General features: G+C 47.2%; 1 protein-coding gene across 3 annotated transcripts in view; it reads left to right on the top strand.

Annotated features, from left to right (window-relative positions):
• Positions 1-19,715, top strand: part of ZFHX3 (zinc finger homeobox 3) — a 423,800-nt gene that overhangs the window by 312,013 nt on the left and 92,072 nt on the right. For all 3 annotated transcript variants that reach the window (XM_082369757.1, XM_082369756.1, XM_082369755.1), the window contains one exon: positions 1,086-1,317. In XM_082369757.1, coding sequence (XP_082225883.1) covers positions 1,086-1,317 — 232 coding nt within the window. The remainder of the gene's footprint in view (positions 1-1,085; positions 1,318-19,715) is intronic.

Below are 19,715 nucleotides of genomic sequence, written 5' to 3'. Positions count from 1 at the left end.
CCAAATGACCTTGAGACGTTGACAGGGAAACTAGTCTGGAGAAATTTATTTTTCTGTCTTTTTTTTTTTTTAATCCAGGGGAAAACCTAATTTTGGGTTCTCCGAATAGTCTGTAGTTCTAAATACAAAAACTTGAGTCATCTTTCTTGTGAAATAGCCAAACAGCAGCTTTGGCTCTGTGTTACTGACCTAAGATTCTATACAGGTAAGGTGACTATGTGGACCATCCCCTAAAACAGGGGCTGGTCACTTTTTCCGTAAAGGGCCAGATAATAAGATTTTAGGCTTTGCAGGCCAAACAGTCTCTATTTTTTTTTTTTTAATTTGTTTATTTATTTATCTATGGCTGTGTTGGGTCTTCGTTTCTGGGCGAGGGCTCTCTCTAGTTGCGGCGAGCGGGGGCCACTCTTCATCGCGGCGTGCGGGCCTCTCACTGTCGCGGCCTGTCCCGTTGCGGAGCACAGGCTCCAGACGCGCAGGCTCAGTAGTCGTGGCTCACGGGCCTAGTTGTTCTGCGGCATGTGAGATCTTCCCAGACCAGGGCTCGAACCCGTGTCCCCTGCGTTGGCAGGCAGATTCTCAACCGCTGCGCCACCAGGGAAGCCCCAAACAGTCTCTATTGCGACTATGGAACTCTGGTGTTTAGAGAGCAGCCATAGACAATACACAAATTAACAGATGTGGCTGTGTTCCCATAAAACCCTATTTACAGAAATAAGCAGCAGGGTGGATTTGGCCTTTGGGCCATAGCTTGCCGACCCCTGTTCTAAATAAAGCAGGACACTTTGGAGAGTGGAAGGAGGAACCTTTAATTATTGTGCCAGGAAGACCAGTTTTATACTGGGAGGGTCGGATCCGTCAGCGTTTTCAGCACGCTGATGCGTGTGAGGGAGACGGGAACGAGAGCCAGCTTGGTACCGGTGAAGCCCTTCACTCTGTTATCTGCAAGTTGGCCCCAGAGCTGCTGGGGAAGGACCCGCTGGGAAAACCAAGCAACCCCCGTGAGGGGTCCTTGGGCTGCTGCCAGGGCATGGTGGGCTGGGAGCAGCTAACCCGAGGCGTGTCCCTCTTTATCACCCCTGTAGCACCTGCAGCAGCACGAGAGCGGCGTGGAGGGCGAGAGCTGCTACTACCACTGCGTCCTGTGCAAGTACTCCACCAAGGCCAAGCTCAACCTCATCCAGCACGTGCGCTCCATGAAGCATCAGCGCGGCGAGAGCCTGCGCAAGCTGCAGCGGCTGCAGAAGGGCCTTCCGGAGGAGGACGAGGACCTGGGGCAGATCTTCACCATCCGGAGGTGCCCCTCTACCGACCCCGGTGAGTGGTCTCGCGGGCATGGGAGGCCTGGGGCCGCCCGGGCTGTGGCCTCCTGAGGGCTGCGGCTTGGTGCAGCTGGCCCTCACGTCCATTACCAGCCTCACAGGTGACCGCTGTGTTCTGAAGGGGACACGCAGGGATTGTTGCTTTTCCCATTTTTTAAAGGAACTTAGCACCACACTTTTCTTCAGATGTCACAAGCCGCTGCCCAGGGAGCAAGACAACAGACGATGTTTTGTCCCCTCTCCCCACATTCTTCTGAGGTGCGCTCTAGATTCAGTGTTTTGGTTCAGATCGACATAAAGCAAACGCTAAACGATGTCTTGCTCAGTGTTGAGAATGGGCAGTGTGTGACCTTGAGTCTGGTCTGTAAGAATGAACTTCAGAGAAGATCGAAACATGTGTTTGTTATAAACACTGTGATTGTATTTGAGAGCGACCCAGTTGTTCCTGGCTCAGTGCTGGCTGTTACTTCACAAAGAGGGGGGAGACCTTCCAGGGGAGCTCACCCCACACTTCCGCCTCCACCGTGTCCTCTCACCCGCCGTCCCCTTCTCCTTCCTTCCCTGTGTGACTCGTACTCCCACCAGGACCTCACTCGGTAGAATCTCCCCTCTCTCTTATTTTTTCACCCTTCCAGTCCCTTTCTCTCTGGTTGGGAACACAGGACAGTCACCTGTCTCTTTAAAAACCATTTATGGTTAAAGCCCTCCCTTAATCCTGTGTTCCACTCTCTCTCCAACAGCATCTTCAGATTCTTGAAAACACTCTGTGTTGGTCCATCTCCTGTTCACACGTCAGCCTATCATAGCCCGTTTCCTCTCGTCATCAAACCATCCTTGAGAAGGTCACCACTGACTTCGGATTTTCTGAGCCCAGTGGCTACGTGCTGAGCCTTTTTCTTTCTGTGGTCTTTGAAATTGCTGCCCATTCCCTTCTGGAAGCACCCTTCCCTGGACGTGTTTCTCTCTTGTCCTCCTGCTGCTCCGGACTATCCTCCACGCCACCCCCCAAGCCCCCGCCCCACACCCCGGCTCGTGGTCCTCAGGCTGCCCTACGTGCCGTCATCACCCGGGCACTAGGCCTGGCCCTCGGCTCCCAGCCTCTTGAAACTTTGTCTCCTGGTGTTGGCACGTGCCCTTCACACAGCTTCCTGGACCTCTCATGGGTGCCACCTCATACACGCTGGGCTCACAACTTCCCCTGCAGACCTCTTTCTCCTTCCGAGGGCATGCTGTCGAATGACCTAGCCGGGCTGCAGACTCAGGCCTTTTGGTCTCTCCATTGCCTACCGCATCCTCTCAGCCTCTCACATGTCGTGGCCATGTGGGGACTTTAATCCTAATGTTGTCATTCACATTTTTATGAAGTTTTTAAAGGCAAAAAGTTATATAAACCTTACTGTGAAAAATGGCATAGCCCCTGCCAGCCCCATTCCCCAGAGCACCGCCTTTCAAATTTAATTGTTCCTTTTGTTACTTATTTCCATATTTCTTAACGAGCTTCTACTACTGTTTCTTGATCAAAAAAAATTTTTTTTGGTAAGTTGTACACATTATCTATTGGCTTTCTACTCCAGAAGATGGGGATTTTACTAGTATGCCATTGTGCAAGCTCACACACTCATACCACTCACACACATACCCCCCATAATCCATATGCACTCTCTCTTACACATACACACACAGACACGGTACCCACACACCCCGGCGCCCTACACATTCAATCTTCCCCTCCCTTCATCTTCCATTATGATTAATAATTTGGGGGCATATTAATATTCAGTGTTTTTATTATTCTGACTCTATAAATATTAATCACAGCTGAGCCATGTAGAGTTTTATAATTTCATTTACCTTCTTGTACAACTTTTTTGTTTTCCCTGGTTTTCTAGGTACCTATGATTAATTCATAGCTAACTCTCTGCCAGAGTAGATATTTTCTCATCTCCAAAGGCTCTGCTGTATCAGTTTATCTGTTAGCTTTGTTTCCTCCTGGAGACATCCCTCCCGAGCCCTCATGGACCCCTCTGCCCATGGCTCTTGTCTCCATCACCTGGCTGTAGCTTTGCTCCCTTTTTCCGTATAAATGAAACCGGATTCTCCAGTGATGGGATATACCAAAATTCGAGAATGCTTCCCCCCTGCTAGAGTAGGATTATCACAGAGGAGGGGCCAGTCCTCCCGGCAGTCAGTCTGAATTGTTGCTTAGGGAAAGTACTGTGTGGGTACCAGGATGATTTTTGTCACCTCCAGGTCACTGCAAGACTGACTGTGCCTTCCCATGTGTATTGTAAATGCCTCTTTTGGTTAAAGTTCAGTCTTAATCTCTGGGGCTTGTGCTTCGTGTCTGACCCCATGGCTCTGCATGTGAGCCAGGGACGGGGCCCAGCACCCACAGACATGCCAGTGCCATCCAGCTGTGGGAATCCCTGCTCCCCACTGGGGCATTTTGTCCTGTTTGAGCCTGCCATTCCCTATTATTCTGCTATTAAGTCATTTCACAGGATTCTCCTTCCTCTGCCAATATACTCAGACCTATTTATTTCAGGGTTTAAAATTTTTTTTTTCTTTTTTTTTGCGAGCTCTGCATACATCATTGTTTCAATCTTCCGCTAAAAGCTGGTCCCTTTCGCCCCTCAATTCTTTCTTTCAGTCTGCTCAGAATTCCCTTTTTATTAATGAGGTGCCCCAAACTAAATAGTGTACAGCTGCCATTTCACCCGGGGTCTATGGACTGGAACAGACAGTTCCCTGTTTTATAATGTAATACTCCTATTTATGCAGTTGCTCTGGAATTGCTTTCTTACACCATTGCCTTCTGGGTTTCTCTCATTTAATGCGTATTAGGGTTTTTTTTTTTTCCTCCTCCCGAAGTGTATGAGCAACTTTAGTCTAGATGATAGACTTCCTTTCTGTATTTCAAAATCCTTTTGTATTGTCTTTGGCCTGGAGTCATGTTTTTGCTCTCCACCCACCTCCCTCCCAACCCTGCACCCCTCCCACTCGTACGCTCTAGCTACGTTTATTTATACTCTTTACTAATGACAAAAGGGACAAATTATTAGATAATACTCATATTGGCATTAACAGTAACTCGGTTCTGTTTTAGAAACTCCTTTAAGATAACTCATCTTAAAATACATCCTTTTCCCTCCTGCCGGGAATTGACTCTTAAAAACTTCTTGGAAGAGTGTCTTCAAGAAAAGGGACATTGTGGGCCTAGTAGAATTAATACATTGAAGGTCATCAGCTTCAAGTTTTGTAAACACAGACTTTATAAAATACAGGCATACCTCCTTTCACTGTGCTCCACATACTTCATTCTTTTACAAATAGAAGGTTTGTGGCCGCCCTGCATGGAGCAAGTCTGTGGGCCCCGTTCTTCCAACAGCACTTGCTCACTTTGTGTCTCTGTGTCACATTTTGGTAATTCTCGCAATATTTTTTTTTTTTAAAGAAATCTCCATTTTAATTTTTATTTATTTATTTATGGCTGTGTTGGGTCTTCGTTTCTGTGCGAGGGCTTTCTCTAGTTGCGCCAGGTGGGGGCCACTCTTCATCGCGGTGCACGGGCCTCTCACTGTCGCGGCCTCTCTTGTTGCGGAGCACAGGCTCCAGACGCGCAGGCTCAGTAGTTGTGGCTCACGGGCCCAGCCGCTCCGCGGCATGTGGGATCTTCCCAGACCAGGGCTCGAACCCGTGTCCCCTGCACCGGCAGGCGGACTCTCAACCACCGCGCCACCAGGGAAGCCCCTCTCGCAATATTTTAAACCTTCCACCAGCAAAAAATATTACGACCCCCTGAAGGCTCAGATGATGGTTGACATTTTCTAGCAATAAAGTATTTTTTAATTAAGGTATGTACATTTTTTAGACATAATGCTGTTGAACACTTAATAGACTACAGTATAGTGTAAATGTAACTTTTATACACCCTGAGAAACCACAAAATTCGTGTGACTCGCTTTATTGTAATACTCGATTTATCGCAATGCTCTGGAGCCGAACCTGCAATATCTCTGAGGTATGCCTGTATTCCCAGTTTTCTCCTCTGGAACGTAAGGATTGGGACACTAATCTTCAGCTGGAAACATCATTCATGTAGCATAGGGCAGCCTCAGGGAATCTTTGGGCACCTTTCGGGAGCCCTGCCTATTCTGACGCTAAGCCGCGTGTAAACGGTGGTGCTGTCTAGGGTTTTCGTTCCTGGTGTTCTGTCATCGTCTGGTTAAATGATGGTGTTCTCTCTCCTTTCCTTCCTTTTCTTTCCTCCTCTCTTATCCACATACAAGAAAGTTTTACACAAAAGCCATCAGAAATAACTTCCTTTCCTCCTGTCAGCCCAGGACCTCAGACCCCAGTCTCCTGTCGCCTTCTGCAGGGGGCAGGGCTTCCCTTGCTGAGGCTGATGGAGTGGACTCTGCCGTGGATTCTTCCCAGTGGGTGACAGAAATATCACTTCTTCAAATCTTATTTGTTAACTTAAGCCCACGTGTTTTCCAATCAGTCAGGCTGACCACGTAGCCTGCCAACCCACATGGAAGTGTGGAGAAGGAGAAATTGTGAAGGTCTCCTCTGCCCTTCAGAACTTTGTGGCAGTGGCAGGGATTTACACCCACCACAGGCCCTGTAACCCCTTGAGAGGCCTCATGACCAGACGTAAAGCATCTAGGTCCTGCCCTGCTGCACCAAAGGACTGAGTCTTGGTTGCTGACCATGGGCTAATAAGTAGTCCACCCTCCCCTACACGGTCCTGCTTGTGGTCAAGCTTCACCCTTGCATCAGTGGGCAGCCTGAGTCCTGTATTATGTTGTCTTTAACCGAGGGTGATGGTCTTTGTCCATGCTACAAACACACATGCGCACACGCACACGCGCGTGCACACACACACAGCCTTCCCATTAAAAAAAAAAGTCTTTGAATTATACATCTCAGAGAAAAGAAAGTAACCAAACTAGATGAGGTTCACTGCATCCCAACATTTTTTGTGTGTGACCTGATCTTTCCATTTGTGGCTTGAGTGTATTTTCTGCAAGAGCAAGTGTTCTCCTGACTTTGTTGGGACTTGGCTTTTCTGTTTCATCCCCACACACAGATAAAGGAAGAGAAAGCCTGTTGTTGTGGCCACACCCTGGGTTATATCTCCCAGTTGCTGGCTTCGGCTGTTTGCTTCCCCTTAGTTGACCAGAAGCTCTTGCAAGATGGAAAGCTCTCGTAGGTGAATCGTGTGTAGGATCAGCTTCCCTGTTTGCTTATTAAGAAGGCATTTCTGGCTCCCGGGTGAAACTGTAGTTAATTTCACTCTATCAGTGCCCTGGGCTTCCAGAAGACAAGAGGTGCTTTGTGTTTCTGTCCTCAGCCTTCCTCTCCTTTTCCTCCTCCTGTTTCTCTTACCCTCGCCTTAACTCCTTCTTTCACGGAGACGTCGACCTCCGAACATTGCACGGAAGTAATTTAATGATTCTTCATTGAGCACCTACTATGTGCAAGACTTTGAGTTGGGGGCACAGCTGCTGCTCTCCTCTCAGCTTTTGATGTGGATACACTGCATAATATGCCAGCCCAGGCATCCGGGGCAACTGGACGGTGGCTCAGTTTACAGAGAGCGCGCTCATTCAGAGTTTAGGGGAATATTTTGCTTGGAGCGGAAGACGGCGGCCTCCTTCACTGACACATCTTTGGCGCTCAAGGTAGTGAATTCCTGGGGTCAGGGAGGCAGACACAGCTGGCCAGGTGATGATGTGGTTTTGGTGACAGCCTTTACTGGAACACTCACCGGCTTCACTTGATGGGTTATTTTTTTGAACCAACTTCCAGGGAGTTCTGCTTAACTCGTACAGTTTAAGAGAATAAGAAAATGTACTGTTTTCCACTTTCTCATTTGTTTTTGTTTTGATTTTTCAAAATTGGCATAAGGCTGCCTTCTGAATATGAAAGGCATTTTTTTTTTTTTTTTTGGAAATGGCTAAATTATATGCAATTTCAGTGTAATTTTTCTTATAGCACTAAAATATGTTGTGGCCGGTTCTGCAGTTCTGAAGCACTGTTTTCATAAAACCAGAACAGTTATGCTCTTTCCTTTTTCCTTCTATGTGTCTTGTCCATGGGGTTTGGGAAAAAGTAGGGGTAAAGTATTTCTAACTAGAAAAGTTAAATGTAAAAAGAACGTCAGAACAAATCGGGGTGACTGAAAATTTAAGCACTCATGGAGGAGTAGAGAAAGTATGACTTGATCTGTTTTACATCCATTCCCTGATGAAGGACTGTTTGGACAAAGATTGTGAATTTCAGTGTGCTTTTTTAGAAAGCTGCTTTTCAGTGCAGGGATAAAGAGACATCATTATGTAGCGACATGGAAAGAGAATATAATATTGTTAAATGAAAAATGGAGTTTACAGAATAGCGTATAGTTTGACTCTAATTTTTTTTAAAGCTTTTAAACTAACCATTCTAAGCATAGTTTGTAATTGGCATTTCTGGCTGTTTCATGGGTGGGATCTAATAGAGTGTCAGGCACATGGCAAGAGCTCAAATAGTGGTGGAGCTCATTGACAGAGGTATTAGCAAAATTGCTCACAAGAAACCAAGGGGTGAACCTTGGTTGTCTTTTGTTCATGGAGATAGTTTTCCGTTTGCCAATATAAAGTATACGTAGTTTGATTACTGTCTGATTTGCTTGCATTTTGCATCTACATGAAGAGGACAGGAGTACTTCTTAGGGTGTGTACTGTCTTGTTTTTCTGTTGGAACAGAGTTCCTGATTTGCCTTAATTAGTCCTCTAACAATCTACAAAGGTCAGCGCCAATTGCCTGTTCATTTACATTTGTAATTGTGATGGCTTCTGATTACATATTCCTTGTCTTTAGTCCTTCCTCTAAGTATATGCTAGTGTGTCCTCCCCTCCTCCCACGCATATGTGTGCATGTGCAGGCGTGCATGTGCACATACACACACAGACACCCACACCCCAGGCCAGTGTAGAAGCTAAGGCTCTGTCTCTTCATACAACACAGCTTTGTAGTGATGGCACTGTCTTCCCTGGAACGTCAGAGTCTGTTATGAAGAGGCATCTTGGAGAGGCTGTTGCTTCTAAGCTAGGAATATAATGAAGCCAGAGTCAGGGAAATTACGTGGATACCAGGCAAGAAGTCCAAGAGCCATTATCTAGGAGCTTTCTTGAACTGGGTAATTAAGGGCAATTAAAGTCTTCTGCTTGCTCTCTGCAAAGTATGCTAATGATCTGGTGTGTTGGAAGGTGGACATGGGCAGAGTGCTGGTTCACTGCTGTCCCGTGCTCCTGGTCTAGAGGGGTCCCTCTGGAGACGATGTGACATCACCAGGATAGTCCTTGGGCAGTGGGTTCAGGGTCTACGACCTCCCACCTACTCTGTTTCCCCTCTGTCTTCGCCAGAAGAGATGAGCATCTGCACCAAGACATTCCACCTTTTAGAAATTATCTGAGATCTGGCTGCAGTAACCTGAGTTGCAATGATTATCATTTATTCGCCCTTTGATATTCTGGATCCACCATTTACTAGTTGCTTTATTTTTATGGGAGGGTCAAAGCTGTCGAGGTTTTTGGGTTTTATTTCAGTATATAGCACTGGAGCATACGTTGCCTATATATTGGGCTGTATGTATGGCTAGGCATTGCCTGCCCGGTTAGCCCTGTCCTCAGCTGGGGGCTCTAGTTGTCTTGCGTGCTGTCCCCTTGGGTAGGTAGTGGTGTGTGCCCTTATCGCCACCCTGCCCTGCCCACTCTGAGAGGTAGCAACACTGGCTGCTCCCTTCCAGGGAGGGTGATACCAAGGGGCACAGCAAAAAGATAAAAGAAAAAAAGGCGCCTGCTGATGGTAACTGGAATTAGGAGAGACTGGGGGTCCTTTTGGAGGGGGTGGGTATTGAGGGTGAGCGTTAGGGGTCTCCTGTTTAGGGTTGTGAGCATGTCAGAGAGCCCAGAAACACAATGATCCCCAAGGGAGACAGAGAATGTGATGACACACCAAGTATCACTTCAGTGAATCTTTTCTGCCAAGTCACCTTTGAAAGGGGTATCCAAGGAGCCTGAAAGTTTGCAGCTTGACAGATGAACAGGGCTAGCTAGCCCGTGAGTCGGTGTTTGCGCTGGGTTGGGGTTAGGGTTGTGCACCTGGATTTCCTGTGGGTTGGGGGTGGCGGTAGCGGGATGGAGCGGTCACCATCTACTGTCCTACACCACGTGGGCAGATCCTCGTCCCAGCCTCTGCACTTCACACCTCCTGTGCTGCCCAAATGTAATTTTTCAAGAGAAAGGAAGATTTGTACTTGTTTTGCCTTTAGGAATGTCTAAAGAATCCATTTCTTGGGCTAGTTATATTAAACTTGTTCCTGACCTTGGTAGGGGGCCAGGGAAGTAGAACACGCATCTGTCTCTTTGCTTACAGAAATAGCTCAAAGCCTTCTTCTCAGAGTTATAGATGTTAAGGAAGAAGCCCCTTCAAACTGTGACCCAATTAGGAGAATTAGAGTCCCACATGATTTTTTCAAACATTGACTAGCAGCGGAAAGTTTTCTGGCCTCCCAAATCAGCATAAGCGCTGTCCAGAGCCCCCTGGTGGTTGGGTTTCTAGACCCCTTGAGAGCAGCACGGAGGCTCCTCCAGATTCTCTGTCTGCCCGCTCTGTGCGGCAGCCGCAAGCCCCCCCGTGGCTGTTTAAGCTTAAATTAATTAGGGTTAAATAAAAATTTAAAGTTCAGTCTCTCTTGTCATACTAGCCAGATTTCAAGTGCTTCTTAGTCACATGTGGTTCATGGCTACCTTGGTGGACAGAACAGATTTCTGGAACAGTTCAGAAGGTTCTGACGGACAGCGCTGGCCGGCTGTGAGGGCGCATGACACACTTACCCTGGCTCTGGGTTCCTCGCTGGGATCCTGCAGGTCCAGGCTGGATTTGGGCTGTACTTTCCATAAAACTCTTTGGCTTCCGTTTTAAAGAATATGGTGCCTACCTGCCACCTGCTTTCTGCCAGGCTGTGTAGGCTGTATTCTTTATTGCTTTCCCATTTCTCTTTTTGCTTTTTTTTTTCCCCCTCAGTTTTTCTCAGTATGGGAGAAATATGTTTTCAAATAGACATTTACTTTTGGTTTTGCCACTTTAGCCTAATCCATTAGCAGTTCTGAGGGAGTTCGGAAGGACTTTGTAAAGATGTATCCTTCAGAGTGGTTGTTAAAGGGCTTTTTATAGTTTTATACCTCAAGACTATATCTTGAGACCTTTTGTGTGTTTGTTAATAAAAAGAGCTATTTATTGCTTTTAAAAGATCCTTGACTTCTGCTCTAATTAGAATATTAAAAATTGGACAGTATGTGATTTTTCTTGGAAAAAGCCTGTCTGTTGTTTTAACTCAGTTTTATCCAGATCTGTTGTCCTCTCGTGAAGACACAAAAAGAATCTATGTGCTTTTCTCTCACCATTTTCCTTGGTTTAAAATCCTCTGCTTAGGACAGAGTTTGTCCTTTCAGACTGCCTTAGTTTGCTTAGAGCTGCCATAACAAAATACCGTAGGCCGAGTGCCTTAAACAACAGAACTTAATTTACTCACAGTTCTGGAGGCTGGAAGTCCAAAGTGTTGGCAGGTTTTGTTTCTCCTGAGGCCACTTTCCTTGGCATACAGATGGCTGCTTCTCTTCTTCCATGGCCTTTGCTCTGTGCTCAGCCCTGTGTCTCTCTGTATGTCATAATCTCCTCTTCTTATAAGGACATCAGTCGGGGTGAGCCCTAATCCAATCTAACACTCATTTTTAACTTAATCACGGCCTTAAAGGTGTTTCTCCAAATACAGTCACATCTGAGGTGTTGGGGGTTAGAGCTTCAACGTATGAATTTGGGGAACACATTTCAGGCCGTAACGTTGACTATCTGACATCTGAGGCCAGTGTCTTGTTTCTTTTTCTGTGGTCCTTTTGGATGTAGAAGGAGGGCGGGAGGTGGAGGTGGGCGCAGAGGCGGAGGGCGGTGGAGAGACCCTGGACGCAGCCCTCCTGCAGCATTGTCAGTACCTGCTGGTCCCTCCGTAGCTTCCTGCTCCCGGTGCTTGGTCCTCGAGGAGGGCCTTGGCCTGTGAAGAAACAGAGCAAGCTTCTTGGCCGGGGACTCCAGAGGAGTCCCCTCGTTAGGTCAGGAAAGGGGTCAGAGCACTATGCCCACTGAGCTCGTTGAACCAGGAGTCTTTTCTCACCTGTCCTGGCACAGCCTCTGCTCAGACCTTCCACTGATGAGCCCCAAGGACACAGCCAGCCCCAGGCAGGGATAGTCTCGTGCCTGTGAAACTTGGCAGTCTGCGCCTCGGGACAGCTTGCCCTTGTCGAGGGTTCTCCGGTAGGCTGTCACGTATGAGGCTCTTGTGGGAGGGTCTATAGCAGTAGTGACTCCTCCCTGTCACCCACGGGTGCTTTCAAGGACAAGCACGGCTGCCTTGTGGATTTGTGCATGGTGTTCAGTGGCCCTGTTTGGGTTTTGTCCTGGCTGGAGTAAGTGCCCACCCCCGCCCCCTAGACCTTGCCACCTTCTGTGACCTGCTTTGGTAGAGAATTCTATATGGTGTCTGTTGGCTGGGCTTCCATCCAAAGCATTTTTTCGGTTGCCGGAAGTACGTGCAGGACTCTGACTCCACGTGGTTTTTACCTTATCTGTGTCAGATCCTCCAGGGTGAAGGCCCCAGTGTGTGAGCTTTCACCCGTTTCATTTAGGGCCCACCCCTCACACGTGTCCATAGGGCAGGTGCATCCTCTTCCCCAGCCCTCCTCTTTCCCAGATGCGGATCTGGGGTGCAGGTTTCACGGCCGACCTCCAGAAGGGCCTTCCTCTGCAAGAGTGTAAAGCAAGGCACGTTCACTGCTTCTCAGCCATCATAGGTCTCAAGTCTCCAGGTTCCCACTGTTCCAGACTGTGCTCAGTGCCACGTGTGACTGGTAGCTGCTGTATTAGACGGTGCAGACAGAGGAAAGCATGTCCTTCGGGAGGTTCTCACGGATGGTGCTGCTGTAGACAGAGGCTCAGGGCAGCGCTCTTCCCGGTGTGTCTTGCCTCCTTCCTGTGGGCTGACGAACTCAGCCAAGGGACAAGCAGCGCTTTGCCCCAGGGACAGGGTTCTTCATATCCAGAAAGGAGTATAATCCACTGCCGGATCCTCTCAGGGTAGAAATGAAGAAACCCGTCAGACAGGTGAGAGAAGGGGCAGCAGTTATTTGTGACTCTCCAGCCAGCAGAGCGTAAGCCTCGGTTTTCTCCGAGAACTGGAAATGGTGTGCGCGGTTTTCCTAATATTCAAAACCCTTTTGTGATTTTCTTGTGTGAGTCAATCCAAGAAGGACTGAGGAACCACACAGAATGGAAGGGGCAGCTCTACCCTGGTGGGCTTGGGCGGGAGTCTGTACGAGTGGTTCCCGGCCCGTCCCCGGGAACTGTGTGAGGCGCTTAAGAGATGAGGATACGGCCGGCCATCGGCCATGCGAGCGTGTGTCCGCCCCAGACATTTTCATGCTGCTTTCGTAGTAGATGTGAGCTGGAATTTGGGTTCGTGGGTCTTGAATTATTAACAAAGCAATGAAGTCTGTGTAGGCAGTTAAATTTAGAACAAAATCAAAATTGGGGTCGTGATTTTTGAAAAAGGGAGGGAAAGAAGGTATAAGGAGGATGGGCAAGTGCTGAAGAGTTTGGAAATGAAGAGGCGAAGATGAGGCACAAGTAGGGAGAAGACAGTGTCTGACTTGCCTTGCTTCTTTTAGAAGAGAACCACGGCAGGGGAAGCAGTGACTGGTTTGAGGCCAGAAGTGGAGCTCTTTAATCCTGCACGCATGGGCGTGTCCTTAGTGTGGCCACACACGCTCTAGGCTCTGGGAAAGCCGCCCGGAGAGAATGCAAAGTCTGGACTTTTCCCTCTAGTAAGGGGGAGACAGACACCAGATAAACAAGTAGAGGATGTCAGGTGTGCAAGGTGCTATAAATATAGAGCCAGGCGGGGCAGGGTGTTATATAAGGCGCTCCGGAAAGGTCTCTGGGGAGGTGACATCGGAGCTGAGTGGGAGCAGCCCTGGCAGAGGGCCCAGCAAGTGCACAGCCCCTCGGCTGGTTGGAGGAGCAGCGGGGAAGGCGGGCAGAGGGCTGGCGAGCCGGGAGCTGTGGTCCAAGCAGCCCGGTCCTGTGGACCCTGGCAGGATGCAGGGGGATTTGGAATTTGCTCCCATCAAGATGGGAAAGGTCAGAGCAGGGGAGTGGCAGTGCGACTTCCACTGTTCAGGTTACCATGGAAACTTGACTTGCATGTCCACTGTTGTACAGATGTGAGCTGTCTCCCTCCCCGTCATCCCCAAGTAAAGGAGCCCCTCAGGCAGGGAGGAGAGGGGGCACCACAGGGTGCAGTCTCTGCAGGCTGCTTGTGAGCCAGGATGACCGCAAGGAGAAGGGACTATGTTGACCTTGAACTGCTTAGAAGCCACTTTCTGGGATCAGCGTAGCTCTTTGGAGTTCTCTGGTTTAGCCCAGGGGTCAGCAGTTTTTTTATAAAGCAAAATCCATTTCTGGTGAGTCATCACACAAGTGTGAAGCACAGGACAGACTCGTGTCCTGTAGACTCGAGGAAGGGCTGTCTCTACTACAGCGTAAACACCGTATGTGAGGAAGGAGAAACTGGCTCTGGGCAGGGTATGTGTTAGGATGACTAGAGCGAAGTAATAACCTTCCGTCTCCTCCTGCCCTCCACCTTCTGAGGGGCGTTCACATTCCACACAGCATCTTGGTGTGTCAGAGGGTGATGTGTATTTCCTGGACAAGAATTCCATTTCACTACTTAGTATCGTAATCCAGAAAGTGCTCAGTGCCCTAACACCTGTGTTCTCTCTTTTTTTTTTTTTTAATTATTAGCACCTTTTAATTATTATTTATTTATTTATTTATTTTTGGCTGTGTTGGGTCTTCGTTTCTGTGCGAGGGCTTTCTCTAGTTGCGGCGAGCGGGGGCCACTCTTCGTCGCGGTGCGCGGGCCTCTCACTGTCGCGGCCTCTCTTGTTGCGGAGCACAGGCTCCAGACGCGCAGGCTCAGTAGTTGTGGCTCACGGGCCTAGTCGCTCCGCGGCATGTGGGGTCTTCCCAGACCAGGGCTCGAACCCGTGTCCCCTGCATCAGCAGGCAGATTCTCAACCACTGCGCCACCAGGGAAGCCCCACCTGTGTTCTCTTGGTGTCCCTGGTGCTGCGTGTCCAGAGGTCATTATCCCGTTCTGGGAGGCTGATGACCTCGCTCTGACTTGCCTGTCTAGCCAACCTTTGACAGACAGGCCTGATCTAATTCTGCAGCCATTTTTTCTCTCCGTGGACATGTGTCCAGACCCCAGGCAGATCTGAAGACTCCCTTAGAACACATAAGACCAGGAAGATTTGTGCCCTACTCTACTGTTTTCTCTGGGCTTTGCTTTAATCAGGAATGCAGACTGGGGTGTGTGTGTATGCGTGTGTGTATTTCCAGTAGATGGTGTGCAGGTGCAGGGCCTTCATTCCCTTCTGTGAGTCAGTATTACACGGCTAAGTAAATTTAAAATGGGAAATAGTGATTCTTTTTCAATAACGGGGGTCACTCCTCCCCGCTCGCGGCCCTGGTCCCTTTGGGATTGTCAGGCTCTCATTGAAAGGGCCCTGGAGGGAAGGATGTTGGTATATATCATGGATATTTGGAAAGAATGTTTCAGCTACACCTGGCTGCCGTGTGTGAGGACAGATCTAATTTATTTTAAAAATTTGGCCACAGGCAGCTTTTTCTGTCTGTTTCTTTGGGGCAGGGAGGTGGGGACTGGGATTGGAGAGCAGCAGCAAGCTATGGTTTGCATTTGTTTTCTTCCAGATTTGACCAGCCAGCAGAAGAGAGATTATCTCTAACGGATATGAAAGGTTTAATCATTTTAATTTTGTTTTTATTAAAGTTTATCATAACTTTTTCCCCCAACGTGCCCTGGTAGAACAGAGGGGAGAGAAGAGGAGGTAATATAAATATACACAAACCCCCAAGCACTTGGTTAATAAACTCTCTAAGGGGAGGGCCCACGTGGGGAGGAAGTGGCTGGATGGCTGGGGACAGTGGTCTGACCGGGGCATGCCGTGACAACCCTGAAACGTGGCCGGCATCTCCTAAGCTTCCTGGCCCCCTCCAGCAGACACTTGCCATGGGGAGCTCTTGGTGTTCATTAAAGAGAGAGAGAGGAAGCTTCAACTCTTGTCTTACTCTATCATGGTTCTCAAACGGACTGGATCCCCAAGCCATTTCTAGCTATAAAGAAGCCTAAATTTATAGAGAATAATAGAATTTGCTTAGATTCTTCTACCCCTTATCATAACAATGAAATGTGTGAACCTGGATATTCTGAAGACTTACTTTAGGTCAAAATCCCTGAGGTGTTGTGTATGTTTTATGAAACAGCAAAGTTGGGATAAAAATAGTCTCTAGTGTTTGGGGTAGGAAAACTGTCCTGTGCATGATGGTGAAACAGAGCAGGTAGGATCCTAGAGGAATGGGACTGTTGGCTCATTTTCCGTTCAGGGCAGTAAAAGAAGCTTGTTTCAAAGTGAATTGTCCCAAATCACCTGGGTGTGGACTGGAGTCCCCCCTGGCCTCAGCTCAGTCTTCCCTCTCGTCCGTGGCTGGAAAACCCCATGGAGGCATGACTGTTTGGAATCCCATCACCTACACCAGGTGGGATGTCGCATGGCCTGGGAATGATGACATTGTGTTCACGCCTGTGTTCTCATCGAGGCTGGAAATTGGACTTGCGCACTTCAGCCATTTTTTAAAGCAGTGGGATGAAAGCATTGTCATCTCCTTAAACGTGACTTAAGCAGGTAGCTCACTTAACCTTAATACATACCAGTCTTGAAATTCTGGGATACGTTGAGGCTTTACAGTACTTTCTCTGCCATTGTTGGGTGGGGGGGTTCATCAGTAGAGAAGCAGCTTTCCTAGTGGCGGCTGAGACTCCAATTCCTCGAATCAAGCAGAAACTGCACTGAGGAGGGTTCGACCCAGCCGCTAGCGTGAGTGAATGACTTGGCCCCTGGCAGGCCGTGTGGGCGGTCACATGCTCCATACAGGTTCCCTTGGGGTCTGGGGGCTTCCATGAGGAGCTGTGTTGGGTGGAAGGCTTCCTAAACCAAGTCTGTCTTCTGAGAAGGAAAGCCAGAGCCAGAGGCTGTCCCAGGTTTGCAGGCATCTGTTGTGCCCAGCAGGCTGTGTCCAGGCAGGAGAGTATACCAGTGACAGCGCAGCAGCCTGTCACTTTGGAATTGTCTTATGAGAGTGACTTGAACCAGTGAGGGGCAGCTTTCTTGGTCACTGTCAGCTGGGGTTGTGTGAACAGTAGAAATGCACAAACGCAGGCCCATGTCATTCCCTGCAGGCTCTTCCCCACAGTTTAGGCAGCCCTCCATGAGAGGAGGAGAGACCTGGCTATTCCACAGAATTTCTAGTTTGTATATGAGGTCTTAGTCCCATATTTTCAAAGCTGTGTAGACTATGAAGACAGTAGAAGGTGGGGAAACAAAAATACATCTCTTCTTTTATCTCACAGCATTCAGCTGTGAGTTGCAGAGGCACCCCAAGAGTGCTTACTTGAATTAGGGGCTTCATTTTCCCTCACATAAGCAGACTTGGGAGGAGAGTAGTCGAGTGCAGGAGTGAAGGCCACACAGGGTCAGCAGGGACCCAGCTTCCTTCCATCTTTCCACACAGCTGTCCTCGTCGTCTCAGGATGGCCGCTCCATCCGTGCTCTGGGCGGGAGGAAGCGGGAAGGGGAAAGCACAGGTACCACCTGAATTCGCTTCTTCAAAGAGCTTTCCCCAAAGCATCACCCAGTTACTTCCTCCTGCATCTCATTGGCTGGAACTGGTCACATGACACTCTCTGGGCACAGAAGAAACTGGGAGATGCAGATTTTAACTGGGGGTATTGCTGCCCCGAATAAAATGAGTGCTCTGTCACAAGGAAGAGCAGTTATTAGGAAGGCAGATAGGAGCCTCTGCCACACATCTTTTAAAAGATAAGGAGGGGATTAAGTCAACTGTGTTATGAAAATGTGGTGGAAATCTGGGTAGCCATTAGGAATAATGTTCTTGATTAATATTTAAGGATATCGAAGAAAGTTCAATAGACAGGGAAGCAAGACCCAAAATCATATATAATTGTCCTAGTTTCCTTTAAAGTATATATAAATATATTGAGATGTTATCACTGATTATGGGCGATTTTTACTTCCTTCACACTTTTTGTATTTTCAAGATTTTCAACAGTAGGCACTTATTGCTTTTATGATCAGGGGGGAAAAAGGCAAACCTTAAGTGTAAGGAATAGAGAACTTGGTAATTACTATCTTGTATATGAAATATACTTGATGGAAAAAATAAAATGAGTAATAAAGGGGAAAATCTATAAACCTGTAGTGATAATGGAATGATGATGAGTAACTGTAGTGCTATGGATTCATCAAGAACAAATCCCATCATGCTAATAAGATAAAAGGAAATAATGTATGTCAATTCTCATTGCAAAGGGAAGTTGTATTGTGCAAATGCAAACTTATATTCTGGAGGCTTTAAATGTACTTCAGAAACATTCACCATCCTCTCCAAGCGTCGTTTCAAGGTGACTCAGGGGCCGTTCTTTCCCCCATTTTTACTCTGGAAGTACTGGGGCGTGTTGAGCTTTGCAGTTGTTTAAGCCCCTATTAGTGTAAACACTAGTTTCTGTGGAAAAGTAAGAAAGAATAGGAGAAATGACCCCTGCCTATTGTCTTTCGGGAGGATTTCACACACACACACACACACACACACACACACACACACACACACACACACGATTAACACAGTTCAGGGTGATCCATGGTAATCACTAGATCGTAGGGCAGGGCAATTGAAGATCCTGGGCCTTCTGAGGTGTGGGGAATTCTTGGGTTGAACGACTAGGGAAGCTCCAAGAAGCAAGCGAACCTGTTCCTGGTAGAGTAAGATTCTCGGCGTTCTGGGCGAGTTCAGGAGTTTGGTCGGGGGCCAGGGAGCAGGCCATTCAGCCAGACAAAGGACCCTGGGCAAGGACCACCAGCTGTAGACCCATTTCCTTCCATCATTTGTATCTGGCTTCCTCCGCTCTCCCCTCCACCACGCCAGTCTGCCCCTTTGAGAGGCAGATAGGATTGCAAGTGTGAATATCATCGGTGTATTAAAAACAAATACATCAAAACTACTGTCTTTTCCATAACCTCCTTATCAAATTCTGAGCCTAAAGAGAAATGTTTACATGCGTTGAACCCTGACTAAAAGAAAGACTAATGAGCAGGGATAATATATTGATTTCTGGGCTGTATGTGTTGAGGGGAACTGCAAATGCTGGTGAAAGTTTTGTTTTTATTTAACATTTTCATTAGTAACTTGAAAACAAATAGTAAATGAAATTTGCATACAATCGAAAATATTTATGCAGTAATGTGTGTAATTGCCAATACTTAAGAACACAAAAATATATATAATTGGACTAAAGATGTTAGGAATCTTACTGTATTTTATTTTCAATTTGTAGGTTTGTTTGGTCCATGGTTGTTCAGCAGTTAGTTGTGATTTTGGTGTTTTTGTGAGAGGGGGTGAGCTCACGTCCTTCTACTCTGCCATCTTGTCTCTGCCTCTCAATTTGTACTTTTTAAATTTTTTTATTTTGATGTAATTGCAGACTTACAGAAAAGTAAAGAGTAAAAAGAATTCCCATATATCTTTACCCAGATTCCCCAAATGTTAACATTTTAGCACATTTGCTTTCTCAAGCTCTCTCGCTCTCTCACACACACTTACTGTCTTCATACCTATGTAGGATACACACACACACACACACACACACACACACACACACACGGAGGTATACACATTTTTATTTTTTCTGCCCATTTAAGAGTAAATTTCAGACATGGTGCCATTTGATCTCCAAATATGTTAGTGTGTATTTCCTAAGAACAAGGACATTATCTTACATAACCACAGAAAAATGGTCAAAATAAAAAAATTAACATTGATACAAAACTACTAGGTAATCTACAGATCTTCTTCAGATTTTCCCAGTTATACCATTTATATGAAAAAAATCCCAGATCACAAGTTGTATTTGGATGTCCATCTCTTTTAAAGTCCTGTAATCTAGAACAGTTTCTCATTCTTTCCTTTGTCTTTTACAGCCTCAACATATTTGATGAGTATAGGTTAGTTAATTTGTAGAGTGTCCTTTAATTTGAGTGTGTCTGATGTTTCCTTATGATTAGAATCAGACTTTGCATTTTGGTAGAAATTCCCCAAAAGTGATGTTGTTCTTCCTAGTACATTGTATCAGAAGGGACA

This window comes from Balaenoptera borealis (genome assembly GCF_965194805.1).
Source record: "Balaenoptera borealis genome assembly, chromosome: 19".
Classification (NCBI taxonomy): Eukaryota; Metazoa; Chordata; class Mammalia; order Artiodactyla; family Balaenopteridae; genus Balaenoptera; species Balaenoptera borealis.
The sequence above is the reverse complement of the archived record's forward strand: the minus strand, read 5'-3'. Positions and strand labels throughout refer to the sequence as shown.